The sequence below is a fragment of the Tripterygium wilfordii genome, chromosome 23, assembly GCF_013401445.1.
Source record: "Tripterygium wilfordii isolate XIE 37 chromosome 23, ASM1340144v1, whole genome shotgun sequence".
In the NCBI taxonomy this organism is placed as follows: Eukaryota; Viridiplantae; Streptophyta; class Magnoliopsida; order Celastrales; family Celastraceae; genus Tripterygium; species Tripterygium wilfordii.
In genome coordinates, this window is record NC_052254.1 from 3,930,031 (window position 1) to 3,952,204 (window position 22,174).

The 22,174-nt window shown below is 36.4% G+C and overlaps 3 protein-coding genes across 4 annotated transcripts; all 3 read right to left on the bottom strand.

The window, feature by feature from the left end:
• Window positions 1-284: 284 nt before the first annotated feature.
• On the bottom strand, window positions 285-11,389 carry LOC119992605 (N-alpha-acetyltransferase 35, NatC auxiliary subunit-like). Of its 2 annotated transcripts, none has more exons than XM_038839380.1 (16): window positions 11,176-11,389; window positions 10,056-10,123; window positions 9,039-9,194; window positions 8,337-8,504; window positions 7,706-7,856; window positions 6,116-6,195; window positions 5,161-5,433; window positions 4,911-5,054; window positions 3,815-3,949; window positions 3,411-3,509; window positions 2,580-2,636; window positions 1,968-2,172; window positions 1,539-1,657; window positions 1,235-1,303; window positions 788-886; window positions 285-707 (listed from the first exon to the last, which is right to left on the bottom strand). In XM_038839380.1, the coding sequence occupies exons 1-16, from the start codon at window positions 11,291-11,293 to the stop codon at window positions 468-470; spliced, it is 2,181 nt and encodes a 726-aa protein (XP_038695308.1). In that variant the 5' UTR covers window positions 11,294-11,389; the 3' UTR covers window positions 285-467. The 2 variants fall into 2 exon arrangements, with proteins under 2 accessions (XP_038695308.1, XP_038695309.1); XM_038839381.1 differs by having other exon boundaries at window positions 468-707; window positions 9,039-9,142; window positions 11,176-11,248.
• A 736-nt stretch (window positions 11,390-12,125) lies between these two features.
• LOC119993824 (probable glycosyltransferase At5g20260) lies at window positions 12,126-15,112 on the bottom strand. Its single transcript, XM_038841102.1, has 3 exons — window positions 14,952-15,112; window positions 13,740-14,094; window positions 12,126-12,853 (listed from the first exon to the last, which is right to left on the bottom strand). Exons 1-3 carry the CDS (start codon window positions 15,110-15,112, stop codon window positions 12,191-12,193), a joined length of 1,179 nt encoding a protein of 392 aa, XP_038697030.1. The 3' UTR covers window positions 12,126-12,190.
• Window positions 15,113-17,702: 2,590 nt separating this feature from the next.
• LOC119993588 (translocase of chloroplast 90, chloroplastic) lies at window positions 17,703-21,786 on the bottom strand. Its single transcript, XM_038840775.1, has 3 exons — window positions 21,486-21,786; window positions 21,013-21,144; window positions 17,703-20,353 (listed from the first exon to the last, which is right to left on the bottom strand). The coding sequence occupies exons 2-3, from the start codon at window positions 21,137-21,139 to the stop codon at window positions 18,120-18,122; spliced, it is 2,361 nt and encodes a 786-aa protein (XP_038696703.1). The 5' UTR covers window positions 21,140-21,144; window positions 21,486-21,786; the 3' UTR covers window positions 17,703-18,119.
• Window positions 21,787-22,174: the final 388 nt, after the last annotated feature.

A 22,174-nucleotide genomic window follows, 5' to 3' on the forward strand; every position in this document is an offset into this window, starting at 1 on the left:
AGAATTGTTTAAATCTTGACCGTGTAACAACTCAGTAATATCAATGATCAAAATAAAATGTCTGAAAAAGACTAAATTGTAACATCAGTGGTTAAAATGAAATGTTTGTTTGAAATTTGAGAGACTGAATTGTAACATGACCAATCTGCCAGTGGCTAAAAGTGACATGAACTCAATTGGTATGGTTGAGGCTAAAGTTGGTCGGAGAATATCACCATTAGAAGGGGGCTAAAAGGAATGAAGGCAAAATGAAGGGATCAGGGGAAACAAATGCAACACAAACCTACATGTTAATAATGTTTTTATTTTTCCTAGAACAGTTTATTATACGAGTATTAACGAATAATTTATGAAATAAAAAGTCTTAAAGAAACTAATATTAAACAGTTGCTGCTGTACCCTTACTCAAAACACCCCACAAGAAGCCTATACGCCTTTCAAAATTGGTAGGGATCATGAAGAGAGACTCAAGATCTCTTGATGACAGTAGTAGCGAGATATGGATGGTGGATGAACTCAAAGGAAAGCTTTAGTGATGGGTCAGAAGCTCCTATCTTGCAAATGATATTCAAGGCGATCCCGTTGTGCTCCGCGACTTGCTCTAATCTTTTGAGTTCTGCTAATCTATCTGGGTCATTTGAAAAACTACTTCTGACCTCTCTTGCTATCCTATGAGCATCCTTAAAGTAGTTGTACCTGAAGAGGGTCTGGAGATTGAGAGAAACCGGCTCTGTGTTAGAAGATCACCAAATAAGAAAACATTAGCAATTTGTCACGGGTTACTCACAGATAAGCGCACGTATGATGTAGATTCACTGAATGATGAGTATGAGATGTGATCAGGAACGCAAGCTTTCAGTAGAAGCTCGAAATGTTGAATAAATCTCTGGACAAAACGAGCTTTAGTCAGATAACATGTGTAACCATGCACTAAACAACTCTACACAAGTATTTGCAGGCTGAAATAATTTAATCAAATTGTATAAACTTAAAATCTCAAATTTGTAGACATTTTTGGGTTTAAAAACCCACCCATAAAAGAGAGTACTTTTAAGCTAAATACTATTCTCATAGGTTACTCGCCCCGTATCAATTCATTCACATACTAGGAACTTAAGAGGAAAATTGCATCTCTGCTTAAAATATAACTACTTATGTTTACACCATTGCAAATAGACCTTAAAAATACAAAAACTACAACAAATATAGAAGTATGTAAGGAAACTATATGTACCTCATGTTCAGAATTAAAGGGGCTTGGACTCTGTAAAAGCATTTGTTCATTCCTCAATGCAGCAAACATCTAGAATGACAGATAAAATGAGTTAATTGAACAATACTGAAGCCGAACATTTAAAATGAGAACATGGGATCTATTTTATATACAAAAAAAAAGTTCATTTAAACATTATAAAAGAGAAGGAAAAAAAACCAAAATGCTGTTTCAAAACCTCAAACTATGTCTGACTTACAAATGCACACGTAGATCAAAAGACAGGAACACAAAACCTGAGTACTCTCATCATAAAGGTATTTACCATGGAGAGCCCTTCAGCAAGCAATATGTGGCACTGTAGAAACAAGAGAGCTGGTGGGATATGGGCTTCCCTTGCCACATCCTTAGGTGAATCCTTTTTTTTCTTTCCCTTTCGTTTGGCTGATGAAAGTACAGGAAGATATCAGTATGCTTTAATAAGCCCAATATGGCATCTCCAATGGAAAAACCACCACAATAGGTCTAAGGAAAAGTTTCAATTCTAATAAACTGCTTCTGGATGTGGATGCATTGAGCCCAATCCGACAAAGTTATTCATCGCGTATTGAAAGACTGCCATGAATCAATCTGTCCGATAAATCTATTACCGTTCTTGTTCATTTTTAAAATTTTGGACATTAATCCTAGTGTGAATTTGAAAATTAACTATCAGCCTACAAAATATGACCATCAGCGAATTGGACATACTTACTGGTGCAACTATTCGCTGCCATCTTAAGATGTGTTCTCTCAGCAAGCTTGACCAAGACAACGTATAGATACCAGTATACCATGCAGTATTCACCGGGCGAATAGAGTTCTAACTCAAAACCCAGAATGATAAAACGACAAGCAATCCAGTACGTTTGTTCTTCTATCCAAACGAGGATGTGTTTCAATACTCTCACACATGCATTCTGCAAAACCAATTAAATTTTAGTAACATATGAATTATGCCATTAAATGCTGAGGAAATACTCAGAAAGCGGAAAATGAAGCCAAAAAAAAAGAAACTGAAGGGGAGACCAACACTAAGATGTATATAATAGATAATTTACAACTGTCCACATTGCTGAATTATGAACTAATACATGGACAAAATACCATTAAGTTCAGGCGAAACGGTGGCAAGGCCAGTACAATAACTTTGATTGCCTGATTGGCCAGGATGAAGTGAGATTTTCTTTCTTCATAGGCTATAATGCTATCTCTCTGTTTTCTTTTTTAGTTTGGATAACAAGGACACTGCTAGTAAGAAGATATCTGTTTTATGTTACATAAAGGTATCTGCAGTGTGTACTATGACAGATGACAAGACACATACCTCTTCACCTGAAAATTTCGAGACCTCTTCCAGCTCCTTTCTGAAATCAAGCTCTACCTGGTACAAAGAAAACAGGGGCATAAATACACGAAAAACGAGTCCTGGTGCCTATAAAGTTCCAAAACAGAACTTCGATCCATTTGACGCATCATGTGATCCGTAGAGGTAAATTATATTGATTAAGAAAAGGATTATTTAGCTCAGTGGGCTAGAGCTTATTGTTGTTAGGAATGACGGACTAACTCGAATAAAAACCAGGTAATTTATTTCATAATTTTACAGGAAAATTGAATCTCCATGGGAAAAATTAGCGTTCCAGATAAGTAAAGGATGGGGATGGGGTTTGGATAATGTGAATTAAAGATACTAACATAAACACTCAAAATATAATAGCCGCAGGCCTGCAAAGTAAAGAGTTAGCCATCCCAAAAAAATTCACGGAAGACTGAAAGAGGTAAGTCAAATAATTCAATCTCACTGATGGCACATCAAGGAATAAATTTCCAAAGAAAAGCTAATGACTAGTAAACTACAAATATTGAGCAAGGTGATGAAGGATTTTGCAGACTAGTCTTCTCCAATAACTAATCTTTCCAATGCAAAAGCTCTAGAAGATACCCACATGGAATCATATGAGATGTAGTATTTAAAAGGACCCACTGAGGAAAGAAGTTCAATGGTTTCTTCTAGCAGCTTAGAGGGCTTACCAATCAATAAACTAAACAGTGTTCATTCTTAAAATAAAAACTGTCTAAAGACTGAACAGAAACGGTTCAAAACTTGGGGACAAAAGGATATTCAGATCGTAAATATCACACAAATGTCACAAACCTGCATATATATAACACACCAATCTTGCAAAATTTTTCCAAGCTTACACCTCTGCCAGGCGGCATTTGTACAAAGAATCTTGAGCATATTGATCACTAACTGCATCAAAAAATGTTATTATAGATATATTAGATATCTATAATAGATGATGGGCCATCTGCAAGATGCCAAGAGAATACCAAAAGCTATTATCATGCGTTAATAGCACCATGCCAAACATGAGTTGGATTTCAACAGGAAGTAACCCAGTAAGTATGGACTTTTATTGCATCGCACATTCCAATTAAAACTAACCAGCAGAAACAACACAAAAAAAGATGAAATAAAATAAGAATGTTATCATACAAGGATACTAGGAACAGAAAATTAAATATAGCATACTGACAAATGGTAATTGTTCTCACCTGTCCGAGTTGTACAATGCATTCAGTTTTTTGAACATCATGGTTCTTCATTACTTCGGGCAAAGCTGCAGCTTTAGTAATTACAGCAAAGATAGGATCTCGCCCATAGAGTTTCCCATCTTGAACGAGGAGCACCTGATTTAGTGCTTGTAATTAGAATATTGAAAACATGATTGCATAAACGTATTTCATGCCAAAGGGCACAAAAATAAACAACAAAATGAACCAAAAGAATTTTAGCATGCCATCACTAAGCACAACAAAGAGGTGGTATTCACTTCAAATAAAGAAAACGCATGTGCTATAGCAGCGCTAGCACTGTGTTCTTTCTACTGCAAACAAATCCAATTTATATTGGATGCATCACACTATAGTGAACTAATTTCTTGATGCTCTAATTGTGGGTCTTAATTTTCCTCCTTTCATACAAAATTTCCTACCATGAGGTACACGTTGACAAAGTACAATAATCAGTTTAGGGACATAACTTTTGAACCATCCCAGCACAAAAGTTTGTAGTCTTTACTTTCTCTCCTTGACATGCATGGTCATTCATCTCCTGCTTTCTAATTACCAATTTACCATTTACGTGCTACAACACATCCACATTGCAAGTGACCAACTAAGCTACCCCAAAATAAAAAAACAAAGCAGAAAAGGATCAGGAGCTAAAGAACCATTTCAACTAGTAAGCTCAAGCAGTAAATCACACTACAAACAGTAAAATTACCCATAAATTCACATCAACAGCATATAAGAACTTGGAGGGAAATTATTTCAAGAAATCCTTTCCTTCAGCACTTTTCTATAAGTTATGCTCTCAAGATTTCGCAGTTGACATCACATAACAATTTTTAAAAATTTATTTCAAAATTATATGGAAACAATGAAATCAAAATGAATGCTCCAATGAAATCAAAATGAATCCTCCAATGAAATCAAAATGAATGCTCCATTAACAGAGACCAACTAGCAGCCAGCATCTAACAAAAAGACATAGCAAACTTTAAAAAATGGGTGCACAAGCATAAAAAAGGAAGAACATTGGTCAATTCATAAAAGCAAAGAGAAAACAAGGGAAGAAGAAGAAGTAAACCTGGAGATGAGCTCTTGCAACCAAATCTGGTTGCAATTTTTGGAATTGAACCACAGAACGCAAAACACCTTCTAAAACCGGGTCCAATGGATATGAACATATAACATCAAGATCATGGAGAAGTTTCTCAAAATAATCAGTAGCCTGGCAAATGGAAAAGGAAAATATCTTATCATAACCTCTTTTTTGCCCAAGAAGCTACAAATGGAAAAGGCTAATAGCAGGATGTATCAAATTTGAAAATTGTCACCTTCATCCAAGTAAGAATTTCAATTGCACGAGGTGGTGTTGGGGCAGATAACCTGCTGTTTAAACTAGCATCAAATCCAATTGGTTTACGACCAGAGGCAGTTGTACTATTTTCTACACTGTCTTCGCAAGTCCCATGAGCACTAGCCCTAAGGAATTCTGCTGATTTACGCATGCATTCTAATTCTGACACGCAGAAAGCTACATGTTTTCTTGCCAACTCCAAGCCTCTTCCTTGAGGCCGTCTCATATGTGTAAGAAGATGGAAAAAATGCTGAAGGAAAGGAAAATACAGTTATAATATTATCTAAACAAACAAAGCATGATTTTTATTATGCCTAATGGGAAAATTTTTAGATAATGCAGAATGCCACAAACAAAAAGTATTTAAACAATAGGAAGCACGAAATCCATAAGAAACATATTTGATAAAACTGAAGCAAAAAGTACAGAATTACTAGAGAATACAGAGTAAGATGGAAGGAAATAAAAAAGCGAGCACAGAATATGGAACTAAACCCTGCTAATTAGAAGTATTGACTCGGCAACAAGAAGGAAAAAGAAATTTCGAACTTCGAAGTTGAAAAACATATTTCACTTAATTATTCTTAGTTATAGGCTTAGATGCATGTTGACGAAGTTAAAGCTATCAAATACAGGTTTGGTATATGATATATAGTAAAATACATGCTTGTCGTGCCAGAGGCTTTAAAATCTTACTAACACAATAATCTTATGCGACTGAAGATGGGCTCAATGAATGACAAAGGAGTATATATGCCTGCTTCAATTGTAATAGTTACATGCAAGCAAGATCTATCCTCCAACCTTCTTTATCAAACCTGATCACCATGTAAAGAGACAAAACGACCATGGAGTTTTCTTAAAGTGGATGAAACATACAATTAATGCACATGCCACACAGGTCACATAATGGAGTAAACATAGGCCAAGACCTTACGAAAGCGTAAGCGGCATAACAAAGCTTTGCAACAGTCTTCTTCCAAATCAAGATTATTCTGTAATGGCTCTATATCTGCATCAAAAATAGACACACAAGCAGCAAGATAAATATTTTAATACATCTTTCATGTTGTATTAAAATGGTAGTAGCAGCAATGTCATCAAAAAATGTCCAACCAACGTGCCATAAGGCCCATAAATGAACATAAAATAAAGCATTCAAGAAAACATACAGAAGCAACCATACAAAAGTGAGTTTATTTCATCTCTTACCTGTAACCAATGGAAACAAGCATCGCATGATTATCTTTTTTAAGGATGCATAGTGAGTAAAGCAACTAGTAACTTCACTTCAGATTTTCACTAGCATAAATTACTGGTTTTTTTGAAACCAAATATAAAAAGGATTAAAAAAAAAAAAAACACTGCACACAAGGCTTCCACAGTGGCCGGAGTCAGGTCCAAGCAGAACGTACGCAGACCTTACGCCCACATAATATGTGGAGAGGTTGTTTCTAGGAATTGAAACAGTGACCTCTAGATTGCACCCCTACAACTCAACCACTGAGCCAAATGCTCGCCTGTGTAAAGGTAAGAACAGTCTTGCACAAGGTTCCAACAGTGGGGGGGGGGGGGTCAAGGACATGCAAAATGTACATAGACATTACACCACATAATATATTGAGAGATTGTTTCCAGGAATTGAATTTGTAACCTCTAAGTTGTACCCCTGCAACTCTACCACTGGGCCACGTGTTCATCTGTTTTGAAACCAGACATGCTCTTTGAAATTACCCATGGGTCCTCAAATAGAAATGAAACATCACTACAATCCATGATAGTATGATACAGAGTAGTACAATAAAAGATAGTCACGCAAAGAACATATGGAGCTCATGGATATACCTTTTTACAAGTGAAGAACGTGAAATTAGTGTTTATGATATCATGAACTGTTAATTTCAAGTTATAAAGGAAAAATTTTAATGCAGGCAATGAGGGAGGTATATGCTACCTAACTATATTTTGCATATTTGCCTTTGATTGGGTAATCTGCAGCCCCACTGACACGGGAGGCTACAACCTCGACTCATGCTTACTTCATGAAGAAAGAAGATGCCCAAAGATTCTCATTTTTTTTAAATGTTAAGTGTTAACAAGATGCCAAAAGTTTTATTTTTTTCTGATCCAAAAGATTATAAGGTCACTATCTTGAATAAGCTAGTATTGAATTGTGATACTTGTTTTGCACTCAATGTCGTACTAAGGGGCATTTCTATAACATTGCAACAGACAGAGTCAGTGATACACTCCATGATAGATTTCACCAGTACCTATAGTACTGCTTTTAACCTTTCATAATAGAATTGACCAGAGTTTCCTGATCATAAATATTTTTAACTCTTTTCTTAATTCAAATTGCGATGCTTTCAATACATAAATAGTACATACTTATGCATTTATGATCTGGTAACCTTTGCATTTTGTCAAAATCAAATTATGACAATTTGCACATTTGGAACATTGGAACAAAAATTAAAAATGAAGGAACATAATTTGGGTCAAAATGATCAGAAGAATACTCTCAAGGTCTCTCTTTTTCAATGATGAAGCTTTAGAGGCACGCAATTGGCGCGATGTTGTTTCTTCAACAGCATTTAACATTGACAAGCACTTCTCATCTCCATCCCCATTCAAAGGAAGACCATACGACATTGTAAAGATATCCTCTTCCTGCAAACAAAAGTTACAAAATCAGGAAATAGTTTCATCACCTTGATTTTGATTGTGGTACTGATGGAAATCAATGAAAGTCATACCATTTTTCACTTAACTTTTCAGGGCTATAAGAGTGAAAATTGCCGACATAAACCATTTTACCATCAAGTACAGAGGAAATTAAATGAGGAATATCAAGTCTGTATAAATCTCTAACTTTTTTGTTTGTTTTTTTTTGTTTGTTGTTCAGATGAAGAAAATGTTGTGATTGAGAAGCAAGTTTGTGTTTTCAGGTGGCAAGATTCTTTTCTAAATATATGAGTTGATAACAGTTTGCTTAATTTAATCCATAACTAGTCTCTCTTTTAAAAAATTTGGAGATCCATAACTAGTCATAAATGCACACCGCTCAAAGCTAGTTTCATAAAAAGCAGACAGGTATTAAGTCATTACTAAAAACATAATTGAGTCGATAGAGCTGTTTGAATACTTTACTTCATGTGTGCGTGCATCTGAGACAACTGAAACAACTGCCTTGCACGTTGCATGTATGATTCTGCAGTAAGAATGTAACAAGGCATTTGAAGCTGTCCTGTCAGGTCTCAGAAGATAGATGCAAGCAAACACAGTTTGCGCCAATGAGTGACCCTTGTGCCATGTGGCCTGCCATAAAATAAAATAACTCAGTCAGACCTATCTGTCACCACACATACACAGGACATGAATTAACAGGACACGCTGATAACAATCCAACAAAACAAATGAAGATACATATGCAAGTTTACATATATGATCTTATGCATACAAAACATACACTATTTTCTTCATCAAACATTATACTTATATATATTCGAGGAAATTTTTACAGAAAATAATCTGACAAAGGATATAAGTGAAAGCATTATCAAGTAAACTGCACAGAGAAATTCGAGCTATAATTAGGGGAAGTGTATCTCCAAAGGTGAGATTGAGAAAGCGTGAAAATGAAAAAGAGAAGCTCACAAAAGAGAGTGAAGCCACTTTGTTGTTTGATAATCAACCTTATTCTTTACAACTTCTAATTTCAAATATGAATAAAATAAAGTAACTTGTAAACTTCTGAAAAGCAGTATACGGCTGAAGTTTACAGAGTGATGGAACAGCTATATCTAAGCTAGATGGAGCAGGATTTACATCGTAATTCAGTGCTGAAAATACCTCACAAGCTAGAAGATGGTCCATGATGTCAATGGTGCACTGTACATCGACAGTCTTGTCGTTGCTTATCGGAATTGGAGCAGCACCATTTTCAATAGCTTCATCTACAGAATAGTATTTGAAAACAATGCCTGAATCCATCTTTGGGTCCATTATCTAATAAATTTGCAAGCACAAACTAGAAAGAATCAATTAAAAGATCAAATCTTACAAGCAATTACCGAATGAACAGATAGCATAACAATATAACATAACTAATGGTACAGCCCATACTAGAAGTATTATGTACTCTTTGCAGTTTGCATCCAAAAATGAAAAAAGGAAAATCATCCAGCACTGATGATAAAGTATTAAACAGAACTATGAGATCAACGTTATATTTGAAAAAACAAATGAAATGTATACAACCACAAGCCAATAAAGGTTACAGACAAGTTTTACTCACTATGCAGGAACTCTCAGTTATCACTTGCACACAGCATCAAGAACATGATTTGAGCAATGGACTACGCATTTGCAGAAACCCTCTTAAAGAAAGGTATTGCAAGAGGAACTTCCCAACAATGCCTATTTCAAAGTAAATACTCTGGAAAGATATATGCAGCAAAAAGATGCAAGTGATATATCAGATGTAAATTACTGAGACTGGGTGCAGCACCAGTGTGAGAGTGTCAAACTACAAAATAACTTTAATTAATAAAGCCGAGAACATTTAAAAGCAAATATATACGTTTACTCTCTTGAACAGATTCAGGATAACGATGTCATATACTCTTAGAGGGGCTTATTTGATCCAATAAATCCAAGTTAGGATGTGTTTACGGGTTGGGCTAATCAGAAAAAAAAAGAACAGAGAAAACCCCAGATTATTATTATTGGCACATTGCAGACCCTGCCTCCACTTAGGGACTCCTGAACTGGGTGTTCTTTCCTTTTTTACCTCCTATTTTTTCACAATGAGCAGTAATAGGAAAGCCAGCACAAGTAATCAAGGATTCAAGATATAGGATCAAATACCTCTAAAGCAGACATTGCCGCAAAAAGATTGAAATTTTCTCCACGAACAAGCTCACCATCTTGAAGATCTATAACCAAACACTCAAAAATTGTGAGTTGAACCTGAATCTAACTAGGTAATTACTCATAGATCAGAATGTTGGACCAGCCAAGAATATACCGGACTCAATACCCTTAAATCAAGCAGCACCAAGTCTGCTTTAATGGTATAGATATGTGAAAAAAGAACTTTATTACTCTCCCTCCCATTTTGAAAACTCCGGAACAAGGGGAAGTGTCGAGATACAGTACTTGATGCTTCTAATATACAACTTGAACCTGGATGATATACGTAGTTCCTTCCTTGTATGTAATAATATGCTGCCGTTTTACTATATCACTCAATGCAAGTAATCACGTGTATTACACATTCAGTTATTAAGAGCTTTCCTTCATTGTATACAAGTCCATGTGTACTTCATTTGTAAATTAATTTTGATTGAATGAAAAATTTAATTTTACTCCAGATTATTCCAACCTAATTTTCTCTTCGTTTCTACCACACTTTCCTAGTAATCAAACAAGATCCAGTTATGAAATTCTACAGACGTTGAAAATCTCCCCTCCCCTCTCATTCACAGAAATTCCAAATCTTTCCCTTTCAAACGTCCTAGTAAAGAACTGATGTGGCCTTGGCTCCTCACTCTATTCAACTAGCTTTTAGGGTATAGTTTTTGTGTGGTACCAATGGTATCAGAACATGCTCCTGCTCCATGTTCCAAGTTTCAGTACTAGATGAGGCCACCTAACAGAGGATGATCTTGAAGAGAAGTGAGGACTGAGTGAATACTTAAAAAGAGATGCGCTTCCTGCCGTCCAGTGGGCAACCACCGCTAATGTAATGCTATAATCCCATATGCCCACACATGAGTTCTCCGAATGTTTCTAACAATCACGTCGCCAAAAACTCACACTGTTGAGATAACACATCACCCTCTTGTTTCCTCCAAATGAAATCAGGAAAAGCATCATTGAAAAAATATTCATATTTCACTAATCAAACTCAGAACTCAAATTAACCAACAAAGCTACTACGCTCACCGAACTAAAAAAAATTAAAAAGAAGGTAGGAAGTATCGACCTTCACAAACAGCTTCCAGAAGAGGAGAACAGTCTGCCCACACGGTGTTCTCGCTGGCGGGGATGGATGAGTTCTGGAGAACGTCAGGCCCCACGGATGCCCCCTCCTCTGTAGCCATGGTCAAACTGTTTGGACTTTGGAGTCTCCGTCTTCAGAGACTCATAGACTTGCAAGTCTTAGTTCATGCTGTGCTTCGAAGTCCGACGAAGCACATGAGAACGAGCCCAGTGGAGAGAATATGTTGCCCGAGGGATTTACGCTAGGGTGTACTATATGGATCGGGTCTTCTACCCAACAACCCAACAATTGGCATCGGTTCGGATCCTAAGACAAATACTGTGATTTTTAATTTTTTCTCCCACTTTTTAAAGAATAAAGAAGGTTTTAATTAATTAACCAGGGGTATTGTACAAAATATATTAGGTTATGTAACTTAATTAACGTCCTAAGGAAGCTGTAAATATGATAAATCGCTGGTTAAGATAGTGCATTAGGTTATTGTGGCCATGAGTTGGGTTTTGGCCCAACATATCCAGTCAGAAGGTAGGAAATTTTTATGCATGCAAGTCTGACAACTCAAATTTATGCTTATATCGAATGTCAAAACTCAAAAAAGCAAGTTTGTATAATGTCATTCTTAATTATAAAAAATATTACATTAATTTATCTTTTTTTTTTTGTTCTGACATTACTGAATAAATGTCCACTTTGTAATTTATTAGTAAGCCACGTGATGGTAGAACGATTGATATCAAGTAAAGTATATAATACAGAGTCATTTTAAAGACAAAATCGTACGAATTTTAAGGACATAATGGACAATATCTCTACAACAGAATTAGGCCAAACCTACGTCTCATCTCCCTTCTACTTCAAATTATAACAAATTCGAAGACAGATCACATTCACATAGCCAAAAAAAAAAAGAAAAAAGAGTGTCATCTATTTGCTTCATGTAACCTAATAACTTATAAAAAGAATGATGACTACACGTTTGTACAAATCCAACGAATGACTAGATTGGTAGCCTAATATTAAGCCTTCTAAGCCAAATCGAGTGAAGCACCATATGAAGAACATCGAATGGCCTAGCAGGTCTGTTCAGCTCGAAATGCTTTTGCACCATAACCACCCGCTTCTGCAAATTCAAGTACCTCCTATTAGAAACCCCTACCAATATACTCTTAATCTCCGGGATCTTTTCCGGTGGTATCGTTATCGAGAACTTGTTCCAGTTGAGAACATCACTGAATGGTAACGAATAGTGATCGGAAATGATCACCGGAACACACCCGGAATTGATTGCCTCAACCAATCTAGGGCTAGCCACTTCGAACCCGCTAGGGCACAAGCAGAATTTGGTTTGAGCCATTAACTTGGCATAGTTTTGATCCTTTGGGAGATATTCATGCACTCTAACATCCTCGTCTTTGTCCTTCCAATGATGTAACAAGATCTTGCGTATGTCTCCGTGAGCGCCACCGGCGAAGAATGCTAGGATATTACGGCGAGAAGGGGGGTAACTTAGACGGGGAGGGTTTAGCATTCCCGGAGGTATGTTCATTTCCGGCAATGTGACATCTCTCATGGGGTGAAACCCTTCAGAAGTGTTGGCATTGCACATCACTCTTATAAAATCTTTGTATAGATCAAGGTCGTCCCGAGAGATTTGGGGAGCCTGAAATTTCAAAAAAAAAGAAGAGCTAAAATTTGTAAGCCTTAAATTGGTTCGGTTTGTATAAACACGAGACATTATTCAATGGTCGTGACACACCATGTCATATCAGAATCAATTCACGAATGGTTGGTGACAATGCATATGTAGTTAAGATAGATAGTTTGCAATTAAAATTTAAAAAATGCACCAACTACCTATGAATTAACACGTCTCATTGATTCTATTGCATCACATAAAAATGTGATGTTAAAAAGTACCGTTAAAATTAATAAGCCTGGAGTTTGGTTAGGTTGTATAAACACAAGAAATTATTCAATGGTTCTAACACACAATGTCATATGCTGATGTCATATACTAAAACCAATATAATAGTGTCAATTCACGAGTGATGAGTGACAATGCATAAATAGTTGAGAATGAAAAATAGTTTGTAATTCAAATATAAAAAATGTACTAACTGTCTGTGAATTAGCATCATTCCATTGATTCTGATGCACCACATCAAGGTATAACGTGGTGTGTCAGGATCACTGAATAATTACTGCTCGTATAAACACGTATTTATAGGGGTGTAAACAATCATAGAAACCGATTGGACCAAAAAACTTATCTATTGATCGGTTATTTTCAAAAAATAAATTGACATATTTCTTTAAAGAACCGACTAACAACCAAAAAGAAATGAAAAAATCACAGATGATCAGTAAATTTATGTTAAATAATCGATTGAAACCGATCGTTTACACTCCTATTCATTTAAAGAGAGAGTTTTAACACGTACAAGTGTAGATTGTGTTCATGCGACCAGTCAAAATGTCAAATTCAATGTAAGATCATGTTGTAGAATCAGTAAGAGGAAGTGGTAGAGACTAGAGAGCTTACATACCCAATCATGACAAGAGACCATAAAATGGTCAGCTCCAGTACTTCTATTCCAATAAGGGTATTTATCCGCTACAACCGTAACATAGTCCTTGAAGATCCTAACCAGACGTTCACGATCATACGTTGTGATAGGCAAGTAGATGTACTCAACAATGTAAGCTATACTAACAGGCACGAAGAATGCATGGGCCTCATCAGGATTTTGGGCCAAAAATGGGCTTTTCCCACTCTCGAACTCGTCAATGAATTGGCCCTCAATTGCATATATGTGCTTCATGGGCCCAGTATGAACCATCGGTAGCTCGCCTTCTTTGTAAGCCCATACCTTGAACCTCTTCACCATCTCTATATGACTCCTGATTATAATAATAAACAAAAATAAATAAATAATTAGACAATTTTCACAGATTTTAAGAAATAATTAATAATAAAAATTGAATTTACACCGATTTCTGAATGAAGAAGTAAACATGGACACTTTTTCAAAAAGGCTTTCCTTGTTTACAACACAAGGAATGAACTAAGAATATATCCAAAAAGGAAACTAGTTTTAGTATTTTTTTTTCCTCTGATGATTCCCTAATTGATTGCTAAGAAAAGGTAATAAAAAATTTTGCATTTAAAGTGGAATATTGCTAATTCAAAGGAAAGTATCAATTAATCCCATAATAATCATGATATTAAAAAAAACTAAAGAATATGAATTCCAGCAACAGGTATTCCAGTTATTCAAACTGTTGAGTTGAACGCACAGGATTTCATGTAGGATATGTGGAGTTCACGAATTCACTTGGAACCCTAAGCGAAAGTTAAAGAATATGTAATACAATATATCAAAACTTGATACATGCTTCACCAAAAACTAGGCCTAAAAACCCTAAAAGGAGAGAAACATTAATCTACTAATTAATCACTCAGAGAATGATCATTGATCATATATAATATTGGTTTAGTTTATAAATAAAATAATGTTGTTAGCCTAAATTAGCACCAAATCAACACCATGATTTTAGGTAGCTAAACCACATTCTGTGAAATTAATGAAAAATGGAAAACAGGCCTCCTGTTTAATATGGTAACATGAAAGGTACGTTAAAACATTTTAATTCAAAATTGAATTCAATACGCCTTTTATTAATTTCGACTTGCTCAAAAATTAAATATCGATTGTGGCACCATAAAAAGAAAAAAAGAAGAAGAAGAAGAACTCAACTGATGAAATGCATACGAGTTTCTGTAAACTGATCCTCTGGGGATGAACATCTCTTCCTTATCCGATGTATAATTTCGAACCCGAATAGCTTCTCGTATCGACGCTCTTGCCATAGCCAAATCTGCTTCAATTCTCTCCAAACTACTGCTCTTCTTGATCATCTATACATATAAACAAAAAATATATATAGATATACATATTGAGATCTATATATTATTCGTATATACGTACATACAGCAAAAATTGAATATGTTTAATGCATACCTCGACATGACTAGAGATGTTGGTAGCAGTGGAAGCTGGTCTTTCAGTATTATTGCCAGGCAAGGCTTGTGTGGTGTTGTTACGAATGAATGGTTGTGGGGGTGTTAAAGGAAGAGAAATACTGGTTAGAATATTGTTGGTTTGGTTTAAGGGAGAGAAGTAAATGATGATTACAAGGAGAAGAGAGACTGGGAAGATTGACAACAATGGTGAGAGGCTGCAGGAGCAAGTGGTCATGGCTTGCTGGTGCAGTTTTCTCAGGCAAAACATATGCTAAACTTCTGGTACAGGTATATTGTAATGGGAGTATATATATATATATATATATATATATTATCAGCAATGCTACATACCTTCCCATTTTACCCCAAATCCTATATTGTAAATATACATGTAAAACTCATTTAACATCCAACGGTCCAAATGAATTGAGGGTAAAACGGGGTAATAAATTGGGATTCTCAAGCATTTTTGAAGTTGTTGGATCAAGTTTTCTAAGCCTTTTCTATTGGCGGACTAAGTTAGGCATGTTAAAATTTAAAACAATTATGATAGGGATCCCAGCTGTTGGTATCCCAGTTATCTCAACTATTGAGTTGTAAGTACAGTATTTTATATGCATCATGTAAGACATCTGGAGTCCATGATTTCACACTTGGATCGTCGGGATTCCAATTGTTGGGATTTTTATCATTTTCGAATTAAAAATGGGAAATGGTGTGAATCACTACTTTTAAACCAATTAATGCAATGTAACAAGAAGACGTTAATTACATCTAATTGGGCGCCACACTACACCGTCAAAAAAATTCCGTTTTATTGATACACCCTTAATCACTCTCAACCAATTCTGAATTTATTTACTTTTATGTAGATTGAACTTATTCTAAGAATTCTTTTCCAAAAAAAATAAAATTATTCTAAGAATTTAAGAATGCATATGTGGTGTTTTCTTAGAAGAGCATATCACATGTTCTTTTTTTAATTTACTAATGAGATAGAAAGATTATTAGATATGCAAATCAATGTAAAGGGCTTCTACCTACCAAATTTGAACCAATTGAGATATATACTGATATATGGGGATTCTCACACATTCAGACGTCCTTAAATATTATTGTTTATAGACCCCTTTTTTCAAATAATCAAGAATTATCATTTTAATACAAGATCGAACGCACTGTTTCAACCAATTCTCATGACCATTGAATGTAAAATTTTGTCTAGGAACCTCCGCATTTGAGAATTTCATTATATTATATATATAGATAGGATTTTCTAGTGCAAAACTTAGCGTTTTAAGAGTAACGTCATTGTGTGATCATAAATAGTATATGGCATGTTCTCCTTTAAATTCTTTACAAAGTAGAAATATTTTTCTATTTATATGCAAATTAATGTGACGCGCTTCTCCGGTTCACCCTAACAATTTTGAAGCAATTAAGGTCCATATAGTTACTGGATTTATATTGTAAACTCAACTTTATATGGGCACTTGTCATTGTGTGATAATAAAGGAATGGGCCTGATCCAATACATAGGCCTAACCCACCATGCCTATCTTTGAATGACAGCCCATACGCTTTCCTCTCACTCTCACTCTCACTCTCACTCAGTCACTCCGATGAAGAGGAAGAGTCTCTCCCATCGAAATTACTCCATGTTTATCATCCAAGTTTAGACTTAACTCTAAAGTAAAATTCCAGTCACAAGATGTTGAGTCCCTACCAAAGGAAATTCCAGATAAAATCAATCCCACTCCGTGTCTGCAAAACCTAGAAGAAACCAAAACAAACTCAGAAACCAAATCGAACCCATAAACCAAAGAAACTGAAACATCTAATTACTCCAATTACCCCATGTTTGTAGAAATCTCCAACCCAGAAACTCCATGTTTGCAAATCTCCATTTTTTAACACCCAAGAAACATAATTCTCAAACCAAAAATCAGAGTTGCATTCGCGATCCGTTTAGGAAGTTATTACCGAGCCCAAAAAAAGATCTCTTCGTCGGAGAAAGATCGAAAGAAAGCAATAGATGAAAGCTTCTCTGTCACTTTGTGTGTGGGAATAGCAGAAAGCAAAAGAAACTTATTATTTTTAGCTTTTAAAATATAAGCCATTAGATACAATAGAATTAGATCTGACCATTGATTAGTATTACAATGTGGTATACTGTAATATTTTTGTAGCATAGCCCGCGGACCCGGCAAGATAAATAATTGGCTCGTATTAAAGAAATTTATTTTACACCTGTTAGCTCTAACAAAGAGGAAGTTGTGCAATAGAGGAGCATAGTGTACCAATCAAGGAGAAGTTGTGCGAGAGAAGGAATATAGCTAATCAATCGAGCATGTGGAGTTAAATTTATAAGAGATGGCTCTCATAAGAGATCGTGTTACAGCTCATCCTCTTAGGCCTGTCATGAATGAAACTAACTCCATAGTCGCAGCAAATAACCAACAAAATAAAAACAGCATTTCAAAGGTGTTCAAACTCCATTGTATTTAATCAACTGTGCTGTGTATTTGGATTACACCATGAATAGCAAAACTTCAAAACAAAAAATGAGACCTTCCCAAGATTTCCTGTACATTATTACAGTCATCTGTTTGCTACTTTTATCTGCTAAAACTGACATAAAATGATAATCAGTTTGAAGGAAAAAACTCAAAATGACTCTCTCCAATTGTGTACTCCATGCTACCTGTTTAAGGATCTAAAACAACATTTGGAAGGGCAGAGACAGCCCAATATGGCTTCTAAAAACATGTCAGCATTGTCTTCTTTATATACCTTAGGGCTTCATAGCTTAACCTCCAGATATAGATTGCTTTTGCTGTCATGGTTTCAATACTGAGAGTAAACAGATTCATGCATCACAAAGAGCAACAGAAGTTTATGCTTATCCGCTCTCCAATGTTTCTCTACCGTTCTCGGTTCCCTTCCTACGAAGTAGAGACTTAAAAATAGTGAAAACCGCAATAAGGGCAACCTCCACATGCTCAGAGGTACTCACCTTAACAGAAAACTGTCCCATTTTCTGACTATTTAAATTTCCACTGAGCGACAATTTCGTGCCCCGGATTGGCTGGAACTCAGACTGGAAACCCCCACCTAAGACTGTTTCTTTGTTAAAGGAAAGAGCTGTCATTGAAACACTAACATTGTCTTTCCTCACAGGATAGTCACCCCCTCTTAAAGTGGTCTCAAAACTACCACCATATGCTGCTTGTCCCATACCCCTCATCTGTCCGGCACTAGCTGAAAACTTCAATCTCTTCCCCGCCAATATTGTATCTTCAAGCTTGGCACCAAAAAAATAACTATTCCCATAAGATGCCAAAGAAAGTCCACAATCTGTAAAGTTGCACTTGAAGCTCCTCAGCTTTGTGTTGCTACGAGCAGTGAATATCAGGTCTTTGCCAGCAGATTGAACATCAAGACCTACAGAATATGTGGGCCCCATTGGATCTATGTAAGCTGCAGAACACTCTGACTGAATACTGAAATCCTGCTTGTCCTTGCTCACTTGTCCAGTTATCGAGGCAAATATATTCCGTTTTATTTCCACAGCAGTCTCCAAGTTCACCCCATCAAACCCCACATCATGATCCCATCCTTGGGGATCGAGAACAGGTCTTGCAAGCCATTGATCACTTGTCAAAAGGCAGCGGTATCTGTTTGCTGGGCAATCTGAGTCGAAACTTGGAGGGACAGCCATATCAGGCAACAAAATAGCTTCGGGTTCCTGCTGGCCATCAGAAGGATTTTCCCCACCTAGATTTTCCTCTTTAGCAAGTTTGCTTTCCCTTCGCCTCCGGGACTCTTCTTTCATTTGTTTCTTCAAATAAAGCATCTCCCGATAATCCAGCTCATCAAGATATGCCCTCTTCTGGGTCTTACTTAACCTCTCAAATTGAGCTTTAGATAGAATTCGAATTGGAGGAAGCCGATCATAATCATCATCTTCCTCAATCTCTGAAAGTAGAATCTCATCAGTTTCATTGTCTGCTCCACCAGGATTCAATACAGGGTGATGCCGCAAAAAGGACGAGAGGAGACGAGGCAAAGAAGGGAGCCGACTGCTGCTCAATGGCCCCAATTGAATACTATCTTGAAATTGAAAGAGACTATTAGTATCACCAAGAACTTTGGTACATACACATAACAACATGAATTGAGATTTCCAAGCCTGCCCATTTGGAAGTACAGTTTCCCCTGCAAAATTCCTTTTACATTGAGGATGATTCTCCACCAGAAGCACTGGGTTCTCAATTTTTGAGTCAGACACAGCCTGGTGTATATAATGTTGCAACAACTCTGAGCACCGGGTCACATGTGATTCATAGCTGACAGGATACCCGTTGGGTCCTTCGGGAATAGCTGGGGAAGAATGAGTCATGACAAGAACCGTGTTAAACCAAACCGCTGTACCAAATATTTCAGTCACAAGCTTCAGAAGAGGGAAGTCACCATAACCCATGTTGATGAGGTCAAGACGTTCGAAAAATAAAACTATATCAGGTGGAGATTTTCTAATGAATCTCTTCACAGAGAGCATAATTTTTCTATTTCTTCTCGTACTACTTGTAGATGAGGGTAGAAGACCAGGAGTATCAATAAAAGTTATTTTAATCCCATTGACAGTTCCCACAACCTCTTGGATGCAATCAGTGGCCGGCCTAAAAGCATTGGTCATGGTCTTCGTCTGGTCAAAAACTGAATTTATGGTTGCACTCTTTCCAACACCCGTCTTTCCCAGAACAAGTATTCGAATTGAGAAGTCCAGTTCAGGCTGGCCAGATGCCTCTTGTTGTGCTGCTATTGCTCTTACTCTATCATTTCTGTGGTTTACACTTTTCAAATCTGATTCTCCCGCTCGTATCAAAGTTGCTAGGTGTATTCTGTATAAAACCTTTGCAACAAGAACACTGCTCTGCGGCTCCCCAAGCCTCTGAAGAAGTCGCAAGAACTTGATTTGGATATTATCAATTTTTGCCAAAGGATTTTCCCTTTTGTCATTAGTGCTATCACTAGACTGCAAAGAATCTTCAGCTGAAACTTGCTGCAGGGAGGAATGAGACTGATTATCCAGATTACCTTCCGAAGTGCATGGTAAATCAGGAGATCTTGTGGCTGCCATGAAAATGTGTGAGTGGAACCAGTGTGGAAATACTTCAATACACACTCGCCCAATAAAAGAAACCAACACATGCTAAGAACACCTTCTATGTCAACAATAACATACCAATTTAGAGTAAGTGCTGACAAAGTAAGATATAAATAGTAGATATAATTATTGTAATTGTCCCTTCCGCTATCATCTCTATACCAAAAATAGTACTACCTTGGCTAGTACTAAATCATTTGAAGTTGCTACAGACAAATGCTTAAGGTTCAATTACTTCATATCAAGTACATCTTGTATAAACAAAATGGCTATCATAAGCCGATAGTCATAAATATCGAAGTTCCTTAATTTGAATGTTGTGAAAACATGCCAAATACCATTTCAATCCATCAAGCGCTAAACCAAATCGCAACTAAACACCTTAGAAAAGGCCAAAGGAGAAGGCATTGGCTCCTTGAAGACATAGAAGAGAGCACTAAGAAAGTTTGGACACTAGTATCTGATTAGGTCCAAAGAAATTAGATGCGGTGAAGAAGAAAAGTTGGAATCAATTCAATTCAATCAGATGCTCTGGATGTCTATAAGTTACGCTTTCAATCGGCAGTTTCACTGAAACAAGATAAATTACAAGAAATCGTTATACGAGTAAGGATTTAGGCAATACCGTGATCACCAGATTCTTCATTTTGAGGTCCATCTCCAAAAAAACTGCCACTGCCGGATAATGGTCTAGATGAGGCCAAGGAATTAGATAGCATTTGAGAATTGGCCCAATCTCTAATACTCTTCATCCCTCCTACACATAATAGAAATACTCGATAAACAAGAAAGAAAATAAAAGGAAGTAGAGTTTATGGGTATCCTTAACATCTCTGATTTCTTTTTCTTTTCTAGGAGAAGAATGAGGATACTAGACGCTGCGATTCAATCAAACTTCTGCAGTCAACAAAATTTTCAAACTTCTCAAATGCAGGTCAGTTCATAATATCCAAATTCTTCTTCTCATTTCTCTGCCACTGTTTATAATCATTTCAGTCTCATTTCACTGCTTATATATAACCACTAATTACGATGGTAGCACTAACAAAGAATTGACGACGAAAAATCATTTACAAATGTATCAGCAGTAACACCCACCTGCTTTTAGAAGATTCAGCTTCCAAAAATCAGCAGCAGCAGCGCTTCACAATCGAAATCTCAATTCAGATAACTAAAACCAAATCACAGAGCCAAATGTTTTCAAGCTGAAATCAACCTCCGAAGAGCGAAGCAACTCTGAAAATCAACGATGTCACATAGAACCCTAGCATTCGACCGAAAACACAATCAAAATCCGAATTCGAAAAGGAACAACGAGGTGCAAAAACGACGACGCCTTCCGGTTCGAGGCAATCAGTGTCCGGTGTACGGCGAAATCGAGAAGAGATGCAAAGATGAGGCTGAGTAGGACGAAGATCAAGATAAGACGCGAGGAAAAAAACACACAAATTTGAGCCCTAGACACCGTAGATAGGGGAAAAAATCACATGTTTGCGAGACTAGTGTACTGTTTGGGGTATTTTTTTATTGCCAACCACGTCAGCAGTGGTCGTTCCTCCTTCCACGTGGTAGTTGATTATTGGTTAGATTTGAAATTAAAAGAGAATGTAGCATTTGGAAAACTACAAAAAAAATTCAGAAAAATTATAAATGTATAATATATATTTTTTTGAGAGGAATGTATAATATATTTATACATATACGTATAACTTTTTTTGGCATCATAAATTGAACTATATATTTTTTGTTTATTACCCAAAAAAAATTCGATCTTTTAATCTTTTATA

Bases quoted from the DNA above. Each gene is read 5' to 3' on its own strand.
- LOC119992605 (XM_038839380.1), bottom strand. From the start codon at position 11,293: ATGGCTACAGAGGAGGGGGCATCCGTGGGGCCTGACGTTCTCCAGAAC. The intron at 9,195-10,055 runs GTATTTGATCCT...CAAATTTATTAG, and splicing joins CGGCAATGTCTGCTTTAGAG to ATAATGGACCCAAAGATGGA. The intron at 2,637-3,410 runs GTTTGTGACATT...TCTTTGTACCAG, and splicing joins GGTGTGTTATATATATGCAG to GTAGAGCTTGATTTCAGAAA.
- LOC119993824 (XM_038841102.1), bottom strand. From the start codon at position 15,112: ATGATCAAGAAGAGCAGTAGTTTGGAGAGAATTGAAGCAGATTTGGCT. The intron at 14,095-14,951 runs GTTGAGTTCTTC...TATTATAATCAG, and splicing joins AACTCGTATGCATTTCATCA to GAGTCATATAGAGATGGTGA. The intron at 12,854-13,739 runs GTATGTAAGCTC...TTGAAATTTCAG, and splicing joins TGGTCTCTTGTCATGATTGG to GCTCCCCAAATCTCTCGGGA.
- LOC119993588 (XM_038840775.1), bottom strand. From the start codon at position 21,139: ATGAAGAGTATTAGAGATTGGGCCAATTCTCAAATGCTATCTAATTCC. The intron at 20,354-21,012 runs GTATTGCCTAAA...TTTTCATGGCAG, and splicing joins TGAAGAATCTGGTGATCACG to CCACAAGATCTCCTGATTTA.